This window comes from Archocentrus centrarchus, chromosome 15, assembly GCF_007364275.1.
Source record: "Archocentrus centrarchus isolate MPI-CPG fArcCen1 chromosome 15, fArcCen1, whole genome shotgun sequence".
Lineage (NCBI taxonomy): Eukaryota > Metazoa > Chordata > Actinopteri > Cichliformes > Cichlidae > Archocentrus > Archocentrus centrarchus.
Genome location: NC_044360.1, coordinates 14452742 through 14468675, shown reverse-complemented (window position 1 = coordinate 14468675; position 15934 = coordinate 14452742). Strand labels below are relative to the sequence as shown.

The 15934-nt window shown below is 37.6% G+C and overlaps 2 protein-coding genes across 3 annotated transcripts; both read left to right on the top strand.

The window, feature by feature from the left end:
- The first annotated feature begins 1559 nt into the window (after positions 1 to 1559).
- On the top strand, positions 1560 to 10503 carry fas (Fas cell surface death receptor). Of its 2 annotated transcripts, none has more exons than XM_030747358.1 (9): positions 1560 to 1686; positions 2348 to 2475; positions 6172 to 6273; positions 6931 to 7042; positions 8033 to 8103; positions 8226 to 8318; positions 8481 to 8527; positions 8848 to 8866; positions 9326 to 10503. In XM_030747358.1, exons 1-9 carry the CDS (start codon positions 1649 to 1651, stop codon positions 9616 to 9618), a joined length of 903 nt encoding a protein of 300 aa, XP_030603218.1. In that variant the 5' UTR covers positions 1560 to 1648; the 3' UTR covers positions 9619 to 10503. The 2 variants fall into 2 exon arrangements, with proteins under 2 accessions (XP_030603218.1, XP_030603217.1); XM_030747357.1 differs by having other exon boundaries at positions 6172 to 6306.
- Positions 10504 to 12122: 1619 nt separating this feature from the next.
- On the top strand, positions 12123 to 15934 carry LOC115792814 (tumor necrosis factor receptor superfamily member 6-like). Its single transcript, XM_030747359.1, has 9 exons — positions 12123 to 12349; positions 12580 to 12659; positions 13402 to 13539; positions 13682 to 13793; positions 14084 to 14154; positions 14266 to 14358; positions 14527 to 14576; positions 14874 to 14895; positions 15119 to 15934. Exons 1-9 carry the CDS (start codon positions 12288 to 12290, stop codon positions 15175 to 15177), a joined length of 687 nt encoding a protein of 228 aa, XP_030603219.1. The 5' UTR covers positions 12123 to 12287; the 3' UTR covers positions 15178 to 15934.

Sequence of the window (15934 nt, the reverse complement as noted above, 5' to 3'; positions counted from 1 at the left end):
ATACACATGCAAAAACAACCAAATCCCACAGGAGTTCTCCTTCAAGTTAAGTTTTTATTCCCCAGCCAAACCCTTTTTCCTACTTTTGTTCAAAGATGAATTTGCTGTTAACTACAGTTGGCAGAGATCAAACAGCATTTTAAGGGGGAATGTGGGGTGAAGCATTAATTTCTTACATGAGTGGCAGTGGCAGAAAGGATTTCCTGCTACAGAAGTGACTTTTCTTGAACATTAGGAGCTTCATCAGTGCACTTTGAAAGAGAACTCCGTGAATCAAAGACTGCATTTTTACTTCCTCTAAAACCTACAGAATAATGTAGATGTGAACAAATCTGACATTCTGCAGAACTTTCTCTTAGCTTTGATCATCTCTGTAATTGTATTTTTAGTTGGCCAATTTTCTGTTCAGAAACAACAACAAAATAGAGAGAAATGAATCAGTAATTGGTTGTGAAAATATAGCAAGGAAAAGTTTCCATGTGTCTAGCTTCATTTCACGTCACATTATATGGGAGAACCCATCTGTGAGTCACCGTTATTACATTTTGTATCAATTTTGCCAAACCTTTTTATGGTGTTCTAACAAATGAAGACTTTTAGCATATAATGTTAAAATTTGAAAAAGGAAATCCTTTTTTTGTTCTTAATTTTTGAAACAATAGTTCGACCTTTGTTGGTAGATTGTGTGTCAGGCTACGCCAGAAGACATACTGATTGACTGTGCTGATTGAGCAGCAAACAAAGAGCAATGATACCACCTAGTGGCATAAATTGAAATACGAAATTTTACTTTATTAGCCATCTGAATTACATAACAAGTCAAAAAAAAAAAAAAAAATAATCAGAATAGTTTGAATAGGGTGTGTGCATATTGGAAAAAAGAATAAGATAAATGAACTGGCACCTGCCCATTTCCTACTCTACTATTAGTCATTTTGTTTTGGCGTTAGGTGGTTACCAGGCAACGTGATGTGCAATAATATATCGTGTATATATTAATCAAGTTTTGTGGCTATAAATGACATGTTATTTAAAAACATAGATGCTTTTATAAGGTGATACAGGTGCACAAATCCTAAAAATAAGTGATTTTAGTGCGTTTGTAGGTGGTTGCTGGGCAACGGGATGACGTCATAGGACGTCGTATCCGGTACAGTTAGTAAACTTTCAGGAGCCAAATTTGGTGGCTGAATTCCTGATCAGGAGTTCAGCAACCAATCAGAAAGAGATTTGGTGTATTAAAGTAAGCAAAAACGAACTAAACAATAAATACTGCAAATCTAAGCAAAAAAAAAAATAAGTAATTTTAAAGCAAAAATAATCAATAAAATGCACCAAAATGAAGTAATTTGGCTCTGGGAATCAGTGCTTTGCACCCCCCCCACCCCCTTTTTTTTTTCTTTTATGGCGTTTCATGTATTTAATGATTGATTGGCAAGAAAAAAAAAAAAAAGTAATGCTGCAGTGTGCAGCCCTGCAACGTAACGCTTTTAAGGGTTTTTCCATGGAGTTTACAATAAATGCAAATGCAATCCTGGTGAAGTGCAACAAAGTGAAAGCAGGAAATTCCCGCCCCCTCCCTCCGCTGTATGAAACAAACAAGTACAGTTTCACAACAGATGTAGAGAGATCTGAACTGAAGTGAACGATGGCGGCGAGGATTTTGGCATTTTTCACCGTGTCACTGTAAGTAACCTGATATAAACTAAACAGCCTTATGTCATTTGTCACTAACCGGTGCTCTATGCGGGTGTTGAGGTGGTGGTTAACGGCCGCCCTGGTTGTGTTACTTCGGTCTTGTGTAGGTTAAGGCTAAACTCATACATAAAAATGACGAGCTGGGCTAAGGACTAAGGTTGCGATGAGGTTAAGTTTCATAAACGTCGATAGTTTTAGGGTTTCGTGTTGGTGAAGGCGGGGTTCGTGGGAAAGCAAATCAATTTAAGGGTGACAGAACACCCGAGTTCAAAAGTCTACAATGTAACCTTTATTAAAGTCAATGATTTAAGCATCCATTTGGCGACTTTATACCGCCAGTAAACGGTTATATTTGCTAACAAAGCTACTTTGTTGCCCTTGTGTTGCTTTCACTTTCGTTTTTGTGATACTCGCACTCAAAGATACTCAAAGTATCAGCTATTGTCTTCAGGAAGGAGGTACTCTCTGCCACCACAATTAATTTTATGAATTATTTTAGGCGATTCTGTGTCCCTGGTTGTGTTGTATGTTTGTTTGATTGATTGATTGATTGATTTTGCTGTTGGCTGCAAAACAAATTGCCCCTCGGGGATAATAAAGTATATTGATTGATTAATTGAATGTTGGTTTTTTGTTTGCTTTTTTAAAGCTGCATTTCCTCTGTCTCTCCACGACACGACCCGAGTTCAATTAAAGAAATATTCCGTAACAGAAGAGAGACCTGTGTGGATGGCACCTACACAATTTATGGTCGGACATGCTGTTTGTGCCCTGCTGGTAAGTGTCAGTGGTTACACGTGAACTTAAAGGGCAAAATTATCAGCAGTGCAGTCGGATAATTTTAGCTGTCTTTAATGAATGAGGCGAGGAAAGGATAATTCTGGATCATTTCAACTTGGTGCTAGTGTTTATGTGTCTCTTATAGCTCTGTGGGACATGTTGGAGGTCTTGTGGAATTAGGAAACTCCGAACCTATACAGGTTCTTTTTGCAAGTAGTAAAACATTTACTTTTGCCTGCCATGTATCTGCAGGTATGGGTTCAGCAGCTCTGCAAGTCGCACGCCAAATTCAGTGGGGATTTTCTAAATAGTTGCTTATGTACAGTCATCAGCTCATATTTTGAAATTATTCAGATGCCACGAGTCAAACTGTACCTTCCAAATTCCCCATATCGCTTCACCAGAGTGAGCTAGCACAGCCCATTGAGCTGGAAATGATGGGGAAACACCAGGCTCTCCCCTCCCTCCCCATTTTTACCCTTCTTATGTCATTCTTCTTTTTGTTCCATTAGTCAACTACTAACCAGCCCAACAAACTCCATGTTTGAATGCAGGATTTTTACCTGTGTTTGAGTATTTTTGGAAGTGTGGTTTTTGGCTGTTTGAAATCTGTAAAGTTTCTAATACCACCTGTTAGGATTATTTTTTTTAAATAAACTATAATGTTCATATTGACACGTGGTACCTAGTTCAGCTGTGTGGCTCAGGGATGACACAGATGAGTATACAGTGCTGTGAAAAAGTATTTGCCCTCTTCCTTCCTGATTTCTTAGCTTACCTGGCTCTATGTGAAAACGTAATTCCCCCCTAAACCTAATAACTGGTTGTGCCAATCTTGGCAGCAAGATCTGCAATCAAACATTTGTGGTCACTGGTAATGAGTCTTTCACATTGCTGTAGAGGAATTCTGCCACACCACAGGGTTTTTAAGCATGAACGGCCTGTTTAATGTCATGTCTCAGTATTTCAATTGGATTTAAGTCCAGACTTTGACTAGGCTTCTTCAAAACCGTTGTGTAGTTTTTTTTTTTTTTTAGCCATTCAGAGTTGAACTTGCTGGTGTGTTTTGGATCAATGCCCTGCTGCATAAGTCAAGTGTGCTTTAGCTTCAGGGCACAAACTGATGGCTGGACATTCTCCAGATTTTCTGGCAGAGAGGAGAATTTATGATTCCATCAATTACAGCAAGTTGTCCAGGTCCTGAAGCAGCAAAGCTGCCCCAGACCATCACACTACCACCACCATGTTTGAATCTTGGTATGATGTTCTTTTTATGAAACGCTGTGTTAGTTTTATACTAGATGTGACAGAAGTCAAACCTTCCAAAAAGGTCAACTTTTTTCTCATCTGTCATGGTCCTGGGCTGGTGGCTCAGTGTTTTGAGTTTCTTTTGGTTAGCTCTGTTTTATTGTAATTTTGGGGGTTTTTTCTTTGTGTTTCTTATGTTTAGTTTTCCCAGTTTGTTATTTCTTTGTAATGTGTGATCCCCTTTGTCAGGTCTTCTGTGTTAGGTCTGCGTGTGTTATGTTGGTCACTTCCTGTTTTATTTTGGTCGTCTCGTGCACCTTGTGTGTTGTGTTCAGTTTGCTTCCCCTGTGTCATTACGTTCATTTGTTTCACCTGTTCCCTGTTGTTTCCACTCCCCCTGATTTCCTTGTGTGTATTTAAGCCCTTAGTTTTCCACTGTTCTTTGTTCAGGTCCTCGTCATTGTTTACATCCAGGTGGATGTGCCTGTTGTGTGCTTCCAGTTTTGTATTTCAAGTTTCGAGTTTGTGTTTCAAGTTTTCGGGTTTTTTGAGTTTTTGTGTTGCTGGCTCCAGACCAGCCGTATGTAAGGTGTAAATAAAGATTCAGTACAAATTCAGCTCTCGCCTTCTGTACTGCTATGAGGTCCTCCCTGCCTTGTTAGCTGCAGCAACTGTGACATCATCAGTCCAAAGAATTATTTTCCCTAAAGTCTTGGAGATCAAGATGTTTTTTTGGCAAAGGTGAGATGAACCTTTGTGTTCTTTTTGCTCATCAGTGGGTTTTTTTTTTCACCTTAGAACTTGCCCATGGATGTCATTTTTGCCCAGTCTCTTTCTCATTGTTGAATCATGAACTCTGACCTTAACACAGGCAAGTGAGGCCTGCAGTTCTTTAGATGTTGTTCTGAGATATTTTGTGACCTCCTGATTGAGTCGTCAGTGTGATCTTGGAGTAATACCAGTAGACCAGCCACTCCTGGGAAAGTCACCACCGTTCCAAGTTTTCTCCATTTGTGGCTCTCACACACTACAAATCAGAGCCGGGCCGGGGAAAATGACCGGGCCCTTTATACCCAAATAATAAAGCTCATCATAACATAATTTTACAACATACACATGCCTGCAACAGTGGGAATGTGTATGTTATGAAGTGCCACTCATGTTAGCTTAGTCCATAAAAACTTTCCGCTTAGTTTACAATCTGTTGCCCAGTGACTGTTGGTGACGAGTTTTACCCAAAATACACTTGGAGAAAATATTGGTGATCCACTTGAAAATTTGTGTGTCATAAAGTTAAATGTAAGAGTTAAAATAAAGCAAGTCATGCAACACAACATTTTAGTCAATATTTTACACCTACTACATCACTAAAGTCAGTTGGTCTTTAGTGATCAGGATCCACTAAGGTTCTCCAATTCTTCTCGGAGGATTGGCTACCGGTAATCTCATCCTCTCTCCCATCCGGCCCCCTCTAGGCCCGGGCCGGGGGTGTGCCAACCTCCCAGCCCCCCCAGAAGCTCCGCCCCCTGCTCTCACATTAGTCAAAGTCCCAAATGCTTAGAAATGGCTTTTTAACCCTTTCCAGACTGATAGATGTCAATTACTTTGTTTCACAGCTGTTTTTGAGTTTGTTTTTTTTGAGTGGCACTTTTTGAGATCTTTTAGTCTACTTAACTTTGTCAGACAGGTTCTATTTAAGTAAGTTCTATTTAAGTGATTTCTTGATTCAGCAGTTCTTGCAGCCATCAAGCCTGGGTGAGCCTACTGAACTAGAACTCAGCTTTTCAAAAAAACTTGGTTAATCATAGTTAAATTCCTCTATTATCCCCCTCCTGACAAATTGTGATATTTTCTCATTATAAGAGAGAAAGCTTTTACAAAAAAAAAACAATGAAAATGACCATAAAATGAAAGTTGTTTTAGTTTAACTTTTTAAACTTTGTGAAATTATGGGCGTAGACAATAGGACCCAATCATGTCATCATCTCGGGAATTTAGTGTTTGGAGAGTGACATGTTTGTGAGATGGACAACGTTCAAATCAGCTAAAAGTTGCACCACTTTTTCATGATTTAATAAAATAATTTGTCATTTAAAAACTACATTTTGTGTTGACTCAGGTCACTTTTGACTAATCTAAAAAATAGTTTGATGTAAGTGTGACAAATATGCCCCCCCCCCAACAACAACAACAACTAAGAAATCAGGAAGAGGGCAAATACTGTTTCACAGCACTGTATGGATCAGATCTATGTGTACAGTACTTAGTAGAACTATTAGTCATTGTTAATGTTTCATTTATCTCTGGAAAACTAAGGATGTTATTCTTTAAGAAAAATTTGGATATCCTATTATTCCCTATTTTGTGTGATGTAATTTTCTTGGGAAAAACAAATGTATTATTATAGCATTAAAATATTCTGCCTCTTGTGTTTCCACACTGTAGGACAGCGGGTCGAGGTGGACTGCACTGAAAATCCACATGATGGAAAATGCGCGATCTGTGAGAATGGCACATACAGCAGTGACCCCAGTTCTCAGAAATCCTGTGAGATCTGCACCTCCTGCATACACCTCAATGGTACAAACACGATAGGGCATCACTATTCTTTTTATTTACATCAAATTTACAAACAAAACATAAGAGAAGAAGTTCATTTTTTGCAGTAGAAATTTTGACTGTCCTGTATCAAGAATCAAGAATGCCTTTATTAGTCCCACAAATGGGGAAATTGCAGTTAACAGAACATCCATCCAAACAAGCATAAACATAACACAGACACGGGGGACAGATGTCTGAGGTCATGCAGCCGTTTAGGAGACCCATGAAACCAAAACAGCTAAAAACAATTCAGCCATCATTAGTTTATTAGACCAATGTGTGATATCTATTAGTAGTTTTTTTAGATGTCGTGATTTGCTCTTTTTTATTAACCTGATTTAGATATAGAAAAAATCATTTTTTAATTTATCAAGTTAACAGATAATTAAAATGCACACCCAGATCCATCCATCCTTTTTCTTCTGCTTATCCAAAAGCATTATTTTAGTTTAGATATGAGACCTAAGACTTAATACTTTTTGTATGAAAAAGTAAAGTAAATCCTGTGAAGGAGCATTTCACAAGTAAAACAAAGTAGTATATAGAAAATATAAAGTTTAAAGGTCCTCTAATAAGTGCTGTAACTGTACTCTCTCCTTTCAGCTAATTTAGAGGAGGGCCAATCGTGTACTCCTGCCAGGAACAGAAAGTGTCGATGCAAGAAAGGTTATTTTTGCAGCACTGACGAATGTACAATCTGCAACCCTTGTAGCACGTAAGTTAGCACCTTTGAATATAGAGTCAACATATACAGCTGTGCCATAAATTCTACTTCTACATAGCTCGTAGTGCTAATGTACTGGATTTATACTGCTGTATTTGTATTAATACATGTGTAAGATCTATAAAAGCAGAAGTCACAGCAGAGCTGTTGTATTTGTTTTCATTAGCTTGCAAACATTTTTCTAATAAACACTTAGTGAAGAAACTACGAATGTTATTAGGGCCACATTGAGAAAAAAATTTGCATTATGAGAATAAAGTCAAAATTTCGAGAAATACTACAATTTAATTTTTTTTCTCAATGTGGCCGTAGCCCTTTGAGACCTATAATAGAACAAGTCTGCCAGACCATATCGTTACAGTTATACATGCTGTAGTACCAGCGTGTGGAATATTACAACTCACTGTACATCAACAGAACCTTCAGAACCCTAATTATAATATGTATGAAGATAATCCATAGTAACTACATAAGGTAGCTAAAGAGTGCACTAACCCACAGAGAAATTGAAAATCTTCTTCTGTATCTACATACATATACATAAATGCCATAGCTGTACATGCTAATGCGCACAATAAAGCGCATGGAGTACGTGTTGTTGTTAGCGCTTGCTGTATGATTTTTTGCAAACCCGTTAGAGGAAAGATACAGCGCTCTGGGACACATTGAATGCATCACATGCAAGTGTAAATCCTCTGGTTTTATATGCAAAAAGACTTATTGCTCTGTCATATGTAGTTTCAATTTTACTGGCATTTAAATGCAGTTGGCAATCGAGACCGCTGGCGATCTGGCAGGTCACATGGATTTAATACTCCTTCATAAGAAACTGTGGAATGCATGTGTAGCTCCTTTAAGAAAGTATACCTGCTCTGTCATAAATATATTGACTTTTCCTTTCAGGCTGCTAGCTTCCCTTAAAAAATTTTTTTTGATTCAGTCTAACCTATCACTTATGGTTGTTTATTGTTTTGGTTCAAGATGTGGCATTGGTGGTATTAAAGAAGACTGTGCACTCAGCACAGACACAGTCTGCAATAGTCCTGCTGGAGGTATAGTGTACTTAAGTATTACTGCATTTGGATTAAATCATATTGGACACAGGTAGCATACGGCCACATTTGCAGAATTTTGTTTATGATAAAAATCTAATGGTCTCATCTTTGTATTTCAGCTATTGCTGGAATTGTTGTCCTGGTTGTTATTCTTGTTATTGGAGCCATTGTTGCAGCAGGATATGTTGTAATCGGGAGAAAGATACGAGACAGTGAGTATTCTGCTAATATATGAATAAAGGACCACAGGGGGAGCAAGATTGTTATGAAGTGTTCCTCAGTACAGCACTGAAAGTTTACTTAAAGTATTTATATTACAGATTTTGGATCTTTTTAATATATTTTTGTATATAATTTCTTTTTTTTTTAATAAGGGAAAAGACAAAAGGAGCAAAAAGAAAAAGGTGAAAGTGGAACTGATGTAAGTTATTATCTTTGGACACTTCTGACCTGATGTTTAGTCTTTGTCCTGTGCTTCGCCTATTTCCTTTTCTGCATACACACACACATACATCTGCATACACATGGACATGAATGATAAACACTTCTCTGTCTCTCCTTTACTTGGGAAAGCTGCCTCTTTATGTAGGAGGGACAGGTTAGTTTTCTGAAACCCTGAGTGTCCTGTGCAGTGTTCAACCTCTCTGTCAGTGTTACATAGAATTTGACAATTTGAACAGTTTGTTAGTTCATCACAATGAAGGTGAGAATTCAAATATTTGTTTTATGTCTATTTCACAGGCCAATCTACTTCTTAAAGGTAAGAAACACGATTTTCTTCAAGGCATTAAAAGAGCTTTAATGCTTCTTTGTATCTTGAGCTGAACATTTCATTTACTTGTTTAATTTAATTTAATTGTTTCAGTTTGGTTTTGATTGGTTCTAACCAATCAGAAGTGAGCTTTTTTTTGTTTGCATGTTTTCAATAGCAATAACAACTGATAATTGAAAACATAGTAATTTAGTCATTTATATTGAAATTACAAGAGTCTGTATCTCGTATACACTGTTTTTGCTGTAGTTAATCTTCTGAAGTAAATTTTTAATTTCTTTGGAATAAAAGTGCAATGTCCCTTTTTTAAACCAGCCAACAAAGTTCTGATCATGCCTTTAACATAATCCCATTGCATCCATTAATCAATATACTGCTTGTCACATCCTCAGTGAAGTTGTAATTTTTTTGGTTTAATCCACATTTTTTATTCTAATTTTTTCACAGAAATTCCAGATGTGGACATTGGGCCTCTCTTGCCCGATATTGCCAATGAGCTTGGATGGACAGATATGAAAAATATAGCTATCCGTATGGGCGTAGGAAATTGCATTATTGAATCTTGTGAAATAGACAACCAAAATAACGCAGAGGAACGAACACTACAGCTACTGACGAGAACGGTGGAGAAGGAAGGCAAAGAGGCCCCAAGGAAACTGATCCAAAACCTTGAAAAAATGAACAAAAAGGGCAAAGCTGAAAAGATCATTGATATACTGTCAAAGCCCAACTCAGTCTAACAATTAGGACATTTACATGATAAAATTTAACTTAAGGATCGTATCATGGATGAGTCATTATGTCTTTACTTCAACTTGTAAGTACAGAATTTGAGATTAGATTGTGGAGGACTTCCATGATTTACATCGTAGCTCTGTTGTCTGTCTTTACATGTACAAATACATGTACAAATACTACATGCTGCCCAATATATAGAAAATGAATATTGATAATTTACTGTCACTCACCAATTTACTTTTTATGTGGGCAACATTTTTTTTCCCAAAGTGCCACACACACTGTATAACTGAACAGACCCGTTATCTGTTGCAACCCACTGTCGAGTGTGCCACCCAGAGTGAATCACTGCACACTCGACAGTGGGTTGCATCACACAACTGGTTAGCTGTAGACCAACTTTTAATGTTGATATAACATTTAGGTGTATTATTTTTTTCTTCTTATGTTAGTGATATTTTCATTCCAATCTGTAAAAATCTTTCTGCTCAGTTATAAGTTGATGTGTGACAGAGTTAAGACAAAAGGTGTATCTCCTGAACTGTGTATCAGATCCAGATGTAAACACCTGGAAACAAAAGATGTTGATCTTTTGTCTCATATTGATTTTTTTTTTATGTGAAACCCAAATGTTTTTAGTCTACATCAAAAAACAAAGGGATTGGCCTCACTGTTCCAATAGTTTAGGAGGGGGGTGTACAGCTGTTTTAGTTTTAGGTATGAATTTATTGAAGAATGTCATGGCTCTGGATAGTAATGATAATGCTGGTTAAAAACAATGTGTCATTGCTGTGTGGTGAATGTCTTGCTATGACTAGTGCACTGTGTGATAATTAATAAACTTGGAACTTGTTTTGTTTCCTTTTGGTTCCGTCCTTACTTATTATAGCTTTTTCATTTTTCAGTTCTTCAGAAAAGAATATGTGAATATCTTCATTAAAAAAAAGAAGCAAAACTAATGAATAATTTCTCTTTTACTGCATATTTAGCCAGACTTTCACAATAACACCCCAAGCTTTTCAAGGTAAAATTTATGTTTAAAGGTAATAAATATATATATAAAATGGGCCATCCATTATATATATATATATATATATAAATAAAACTATTACTATGTCCCAGTTTTTAAACATGGTTACACCCCATATTTGTTTTATTAATTATTAGGGGTGGGACTCGATTAAAAAAATTAATTGAATTAATTACAAGCTTTGTAATTAATTAATCGAAATTAATCGCATTTTAATTGCATTTCAATATTTGACATGAGAAATATTAATTTAAGTTTGGTTGATGAATGAATCAATATACATAAGCTTAAACTTCAAAATTTTATTTTCCCACTAGTCTACTACACAGACCAACGAAGGGTGGAAGTACTCCTGTGATAAGCAAACTCCTGAAATTAAAGTTAAGCATCGTAACTGGATAGTTTTATTCAACATTAATGTCTCACTTAATATAGCTGAAAATTAATCATTCTCTCAGCTGTATTCCTTGATTTTGAAATGTGTCATGCTTGTTTTATGAAGGCTAGCCGCTCACGTCCTCCCTTTGCGGTCTTCGTGGGCTCTGAAGGACGTGGGCCGGGTCCTTCGCAGGATGCAGCCCCTGAATTTGGACATTGTGCGTCGATATAATCTGTATGCCGGGAACTCGTGCACTGAGAAACGTGCCACGGTGCAAAGTGCGTTAAAATGCGTTAAAAATTTTAATTCGTAAATTTCCCTGTAATTAATTAATCGAAATTAACGCATTAAAGTCCCAACCCTATTAATTATTAAACATCCATCCATTATCTCATCTTATCCAAGGTCTCCTGGTGTAAGCAGAGCATTCCCTATGTACTTCTCCACAGCAACACTTTCAGTTCCTCCTGGGGGGGCCTTGAGCCACTCCCATGCCAGATAAGATATATAATCTCTACATTGAGTTCTGGGTCTACTCCGGGGGTCTCCCCTTTGGGGTAAAGTCAGAACTTGCTTGAGTTCAGGGTTCTCACTGGAGTTCCAGTGACTGAAAGGGTATACAAAGACTGAAATGGTCCTCATCTACGTCTTCTCCATTCCTCAGACATCTCCTCTCACTCCAAGATTATGTTAAACAATCTGGACCAAAACTGCACTGCCTTCTCTCCTATACATTTCCATACCTCCACAGGTATGTTATCTGGACCAACTGGCTTTACCACTCATCATTTCCATTTCTGTCCTGTAAATCTGCTTTGCATACTTTTCAGCTCGATCTCTCTGCCGGGCCATCCATCCATCCATCCATCCATCCATCCTCTTCCGTTTGGCCGACTGATACATTTTTTCCCCTTCCTGTCCAGCCTCACATACAATTGACAATAATATTTTGCCTCTGCCACCTCTCCCTTTGCTGTTTCACTAGCCTCCCACTACTCCTGTCTACTTTCTTCATCTCCCTGGCTATCCCACTCATTTCATTCACCACTTCAGTTGTACTTCCGCAGTCATCCGGTATCTCTTCCCCGCTACGTAGCTTGTGTCAAATCCTAACAGAAGTTTGTCCATAAGGTAATGGACTACTTATGCAAATAGGAACATCCGAGATAGCATACAACAACCGCAGCACGCCCCGCAGCACGGCTCGAGAGGCGCAGCCATAACTAGAGAATTTCTGAGACGCGCTCGGTCTAAGCTTCACAATGACGGCAAAGCTTTTTGCGTTATTTATCATCTGTGTTTGGGTCTTTCTCGATAAGTCAATGTAAGTAACCTGACATAGATTAAACATTCGTTTGTAGGCCAGCAGATATTTGTTACTACATGCTGTTCCATCTAGCCGTTGCGTTTATAGTCTTATCTCGCTTTTGTTCAGGTTAACCCTGAATTCATACGTAAAGATAACTAGTCGGGCGTAGGACTAAGGCGGACTTACGTTCACTTTTAATTTTGTGCTTCTCCCCCAAATCCTGCCTCGTTCCAATGCCACCGGAGTTCAATTGAAGGAAGAAGACAGGTGTGTGCGGATGGCAGCTATGAGCTTGAGGGGCGGACCTGTTGTTTGTGCACTGCTGGTAAGTTGAAGGAGGTGATCCATAACGGGTCATCCTCAGATTCAGGGAATCAAGGAGTCTCAAAAACAACCCAAACGGGGACAACTGATACCAATATTTTTGTTTGTCAATTTGTTAATCCTTTTGTGCCGGGTGGAAAATCTTAATTATGAAAAATGAAAGCAAAAACAAAAAACATCAACATCTAGTCTGTTTCTCTTTCTTTTCTCACATTAATCTCGTCAGTTCTTTCTGGTGGTGCTTTGAAGCAGCCAACCCTTCAAATGGGAGCCAATATACAGGCCTGCCTAGCTTTAAAGGAAAAAAAATAGCTAAAATTAACTCTACCTCCATCTCAGCATGTGATATCTTGCATAATATCACATTAGTATATTAGTCACATGAAACATTTCACATCACTGTACTTTCACTTAAATATGGCTTTTGAATGCAGGGTTTTAAATTGTATTAGAGTATTTTTAAAAGTTATTATCCAGCAGGACTGAATGTTAATAATCAATATAAACAACTATATTGTTCATCAGCTGTGTGGCTCAGTTGTATGTTTTTCATAAATGGCGCTCTATGAAACAAATGAATATATATCTCAGACTCATATGTACAGTACTTAGAATGAGTCATTGTTGGGTTTTTCTTCTATCTGGGTTGCTTCTTCTTGGGGAGGGAAAAAAACTAATTTAATAATCAAATGTATTATTATACTATTAAAACACTTTCTGCCTCATCTGTCTCTACACTGTAGGACAGCGGGTCAAAGAGCACTGCACTCCTGACAGTCAAAATGATGGACAATGCGAGCACTGTGAGAATGGCACATATAACAGTGTTGCTAATTTCCAGGAGACCTGTCAGCCCTGCACGTCCTGCTCCCATCCCAATGGTACAATGGAATGGAATGACTGTTCTTTTTATTTACAGCTAAATTAGAGGCAAAACATTGTGTGTGCATATATATATATATATATATATATATATATATATATATATATATATATATATATATATATATACACTTCTTTCAGCTAATTTAGAGGAGGAGGAACCGTGCACCATTGTCAGGAACACGAAGTGTCGATGCAAGAAACATCATTTTTGCAGTAGTAAGGAATGCACAATCTGCCAATCTTGTAAAATGTAAGTTAGCACCTTTGAATCTACAGTTAACATATACAGCTGTGCCATAAATTTTACTTCTACATTGCTCATAGTGCTCATGTTGCACAAAATATTAGGAACACTTAGTAAGATAATGCAGTCCGGTACTCCACCATCAATTCCAGTATCAGCAGTAAACATGAATAAGAATTGGAATCTCTCTGACATTGTCAGCTGAAACTGAAAATATATAAGTTTTATAAGAAATAAAAGTGTTGATTGATTCAGTCTAACCTATCACTTAATGCTGTTTGTTGTTTTGGTTCAAGATGTGGCTTTGGTGGTATTAAAGCAGACTGTACAGCCACCAGCGACACAGTCTGCAATGATGCTGGTGGAGGTAAAGTGCACTTATAGTTTACTGAAGTATTACTGCATTTGGATTAAATCGGCCACATATGTAGAATTTTGTTTATGATAAAAATCTAATGGTCTCATCTTTGTATTTCAGCTATTGCTGGAATTGTTGTCCTGGTTTTTATTCTTGTTATTGGAGCCATTGTTGCAGCAGGATATGTCGTAATCAGGAGAAAGACACGAGACAGTGAGTATTTCTGCTGATATATGAGTAAAGGACCACAGGGGGAGCAAGATTCTTATGTTTCTCAGTACAGCACTGAAAGTTTACTTCAGCAAAGTATTTATATTGCAGATTTTGGATCTTTTTAATATATTTCTGTATGTAATTTCTCTCTCTATTTTTTTAAATAAGGAAATAGGCAAAAGGAGCAAGTAGGAAAAGATGAAAGTGGACCTCATGTGGTAAGTTATTATCTTTGGACACTTCTGACCTGATGTTTAGTCTTTGTCCTGTGCTTCACCCAATTCCTTTTCTGCATGCACACGCACACGGACATGAATAATAAACCCTTTTGTGTCTCTCCTTTAATCTTGGCACAGCTGCCCCTTCATATAGGAGGGGCAGGTTAGTTTGAACTCTTGAGCGTCCTGTCTGATGTTCATTGTCTATGTCTGTGCTCTATAGACTTTGTGCAGTTTCTTACGTCATCATAATGAAGTTGAAATTTAAAAAAAAATCTATTTATTTCCGCCTCATAGGAGCTTGACGTACTTCTTCCAGGTAAAAAAACATGATTTTATTCAAGGAACTATAAGAGCTTTAAAGATTCTTTGTATCTTGAGCTAAACATTTAATTTCATTTTTATTTAGCCGTTTAGTTCCTGCTTCTGTTTGTTATTTTTGTCCTAGCCAATCAGAAATGAGCTACATGTGATTCATTTGTTTACATGTCATCCTTAGCACTTGTTTTCTTTTTAATTCTTCTTTTGGCTTTACTTGATAGCACACAGTGGAGAGAGACGGGCAGGTGGGAGGAGAGAGACAGGGGAGGACACACAGTAAATAGCAACAGCTTGGGATGTGAACCTGCACCGTCCGCACCACCATGAGGCATACACGGTCACCTGCTCAACCACTGAGCCACCCTGGCACCTAATAACAGCTTTTTTCTTTATATGAAATTACAACCACCTGTAAATGTCATATACACAGTTTTTACTGTACATGAAAAACTACATTTTTCTTGTATTTACTTTTCTGTGGAAAACTTTTAATTTCTTTGAGAAAAAAGTATAATCCCCCCTTTGCATCCGTTAATCAAAAAAGCTGCATATTGCACGCTCAATAAAGTTGTAATATTGTACTTTTAATTTTTTCACATTATTTTCAGATAATGTTAATCTCGAGCCTCTCCTACCAGATACTGCAAAGGAGCTCGGATGGAAGGATATGAGAAGTGTGGCTGGCCATACTGGGGTAACAGTGACTGTTACTGAATCTTGTAAAATGGAACACCCAAATGATCCCAAAGAGCAAACACTACAGCTACTGAGGAGGTGGGTGGGGAAGGAAGACAGAGATGCCGCAAACAAACTGATCCAAACCCTTAAAAATAGGGATAAAAAGGGCAAAGCACAAAAGATCAGTGATATAGTGTCAAAAGGCGATTCTGCTCCTGCAGGTAACAGCTGAGGTGTTTACACAATAAAACTGAACTGTAAATACTAACTTAAGTACCATGTTAAGAATGAGTCATTCTGTCTTTATTTTTATTGTTTTAGTTTTAGGTGTCAACTTACTCTACATACATTAATTTATG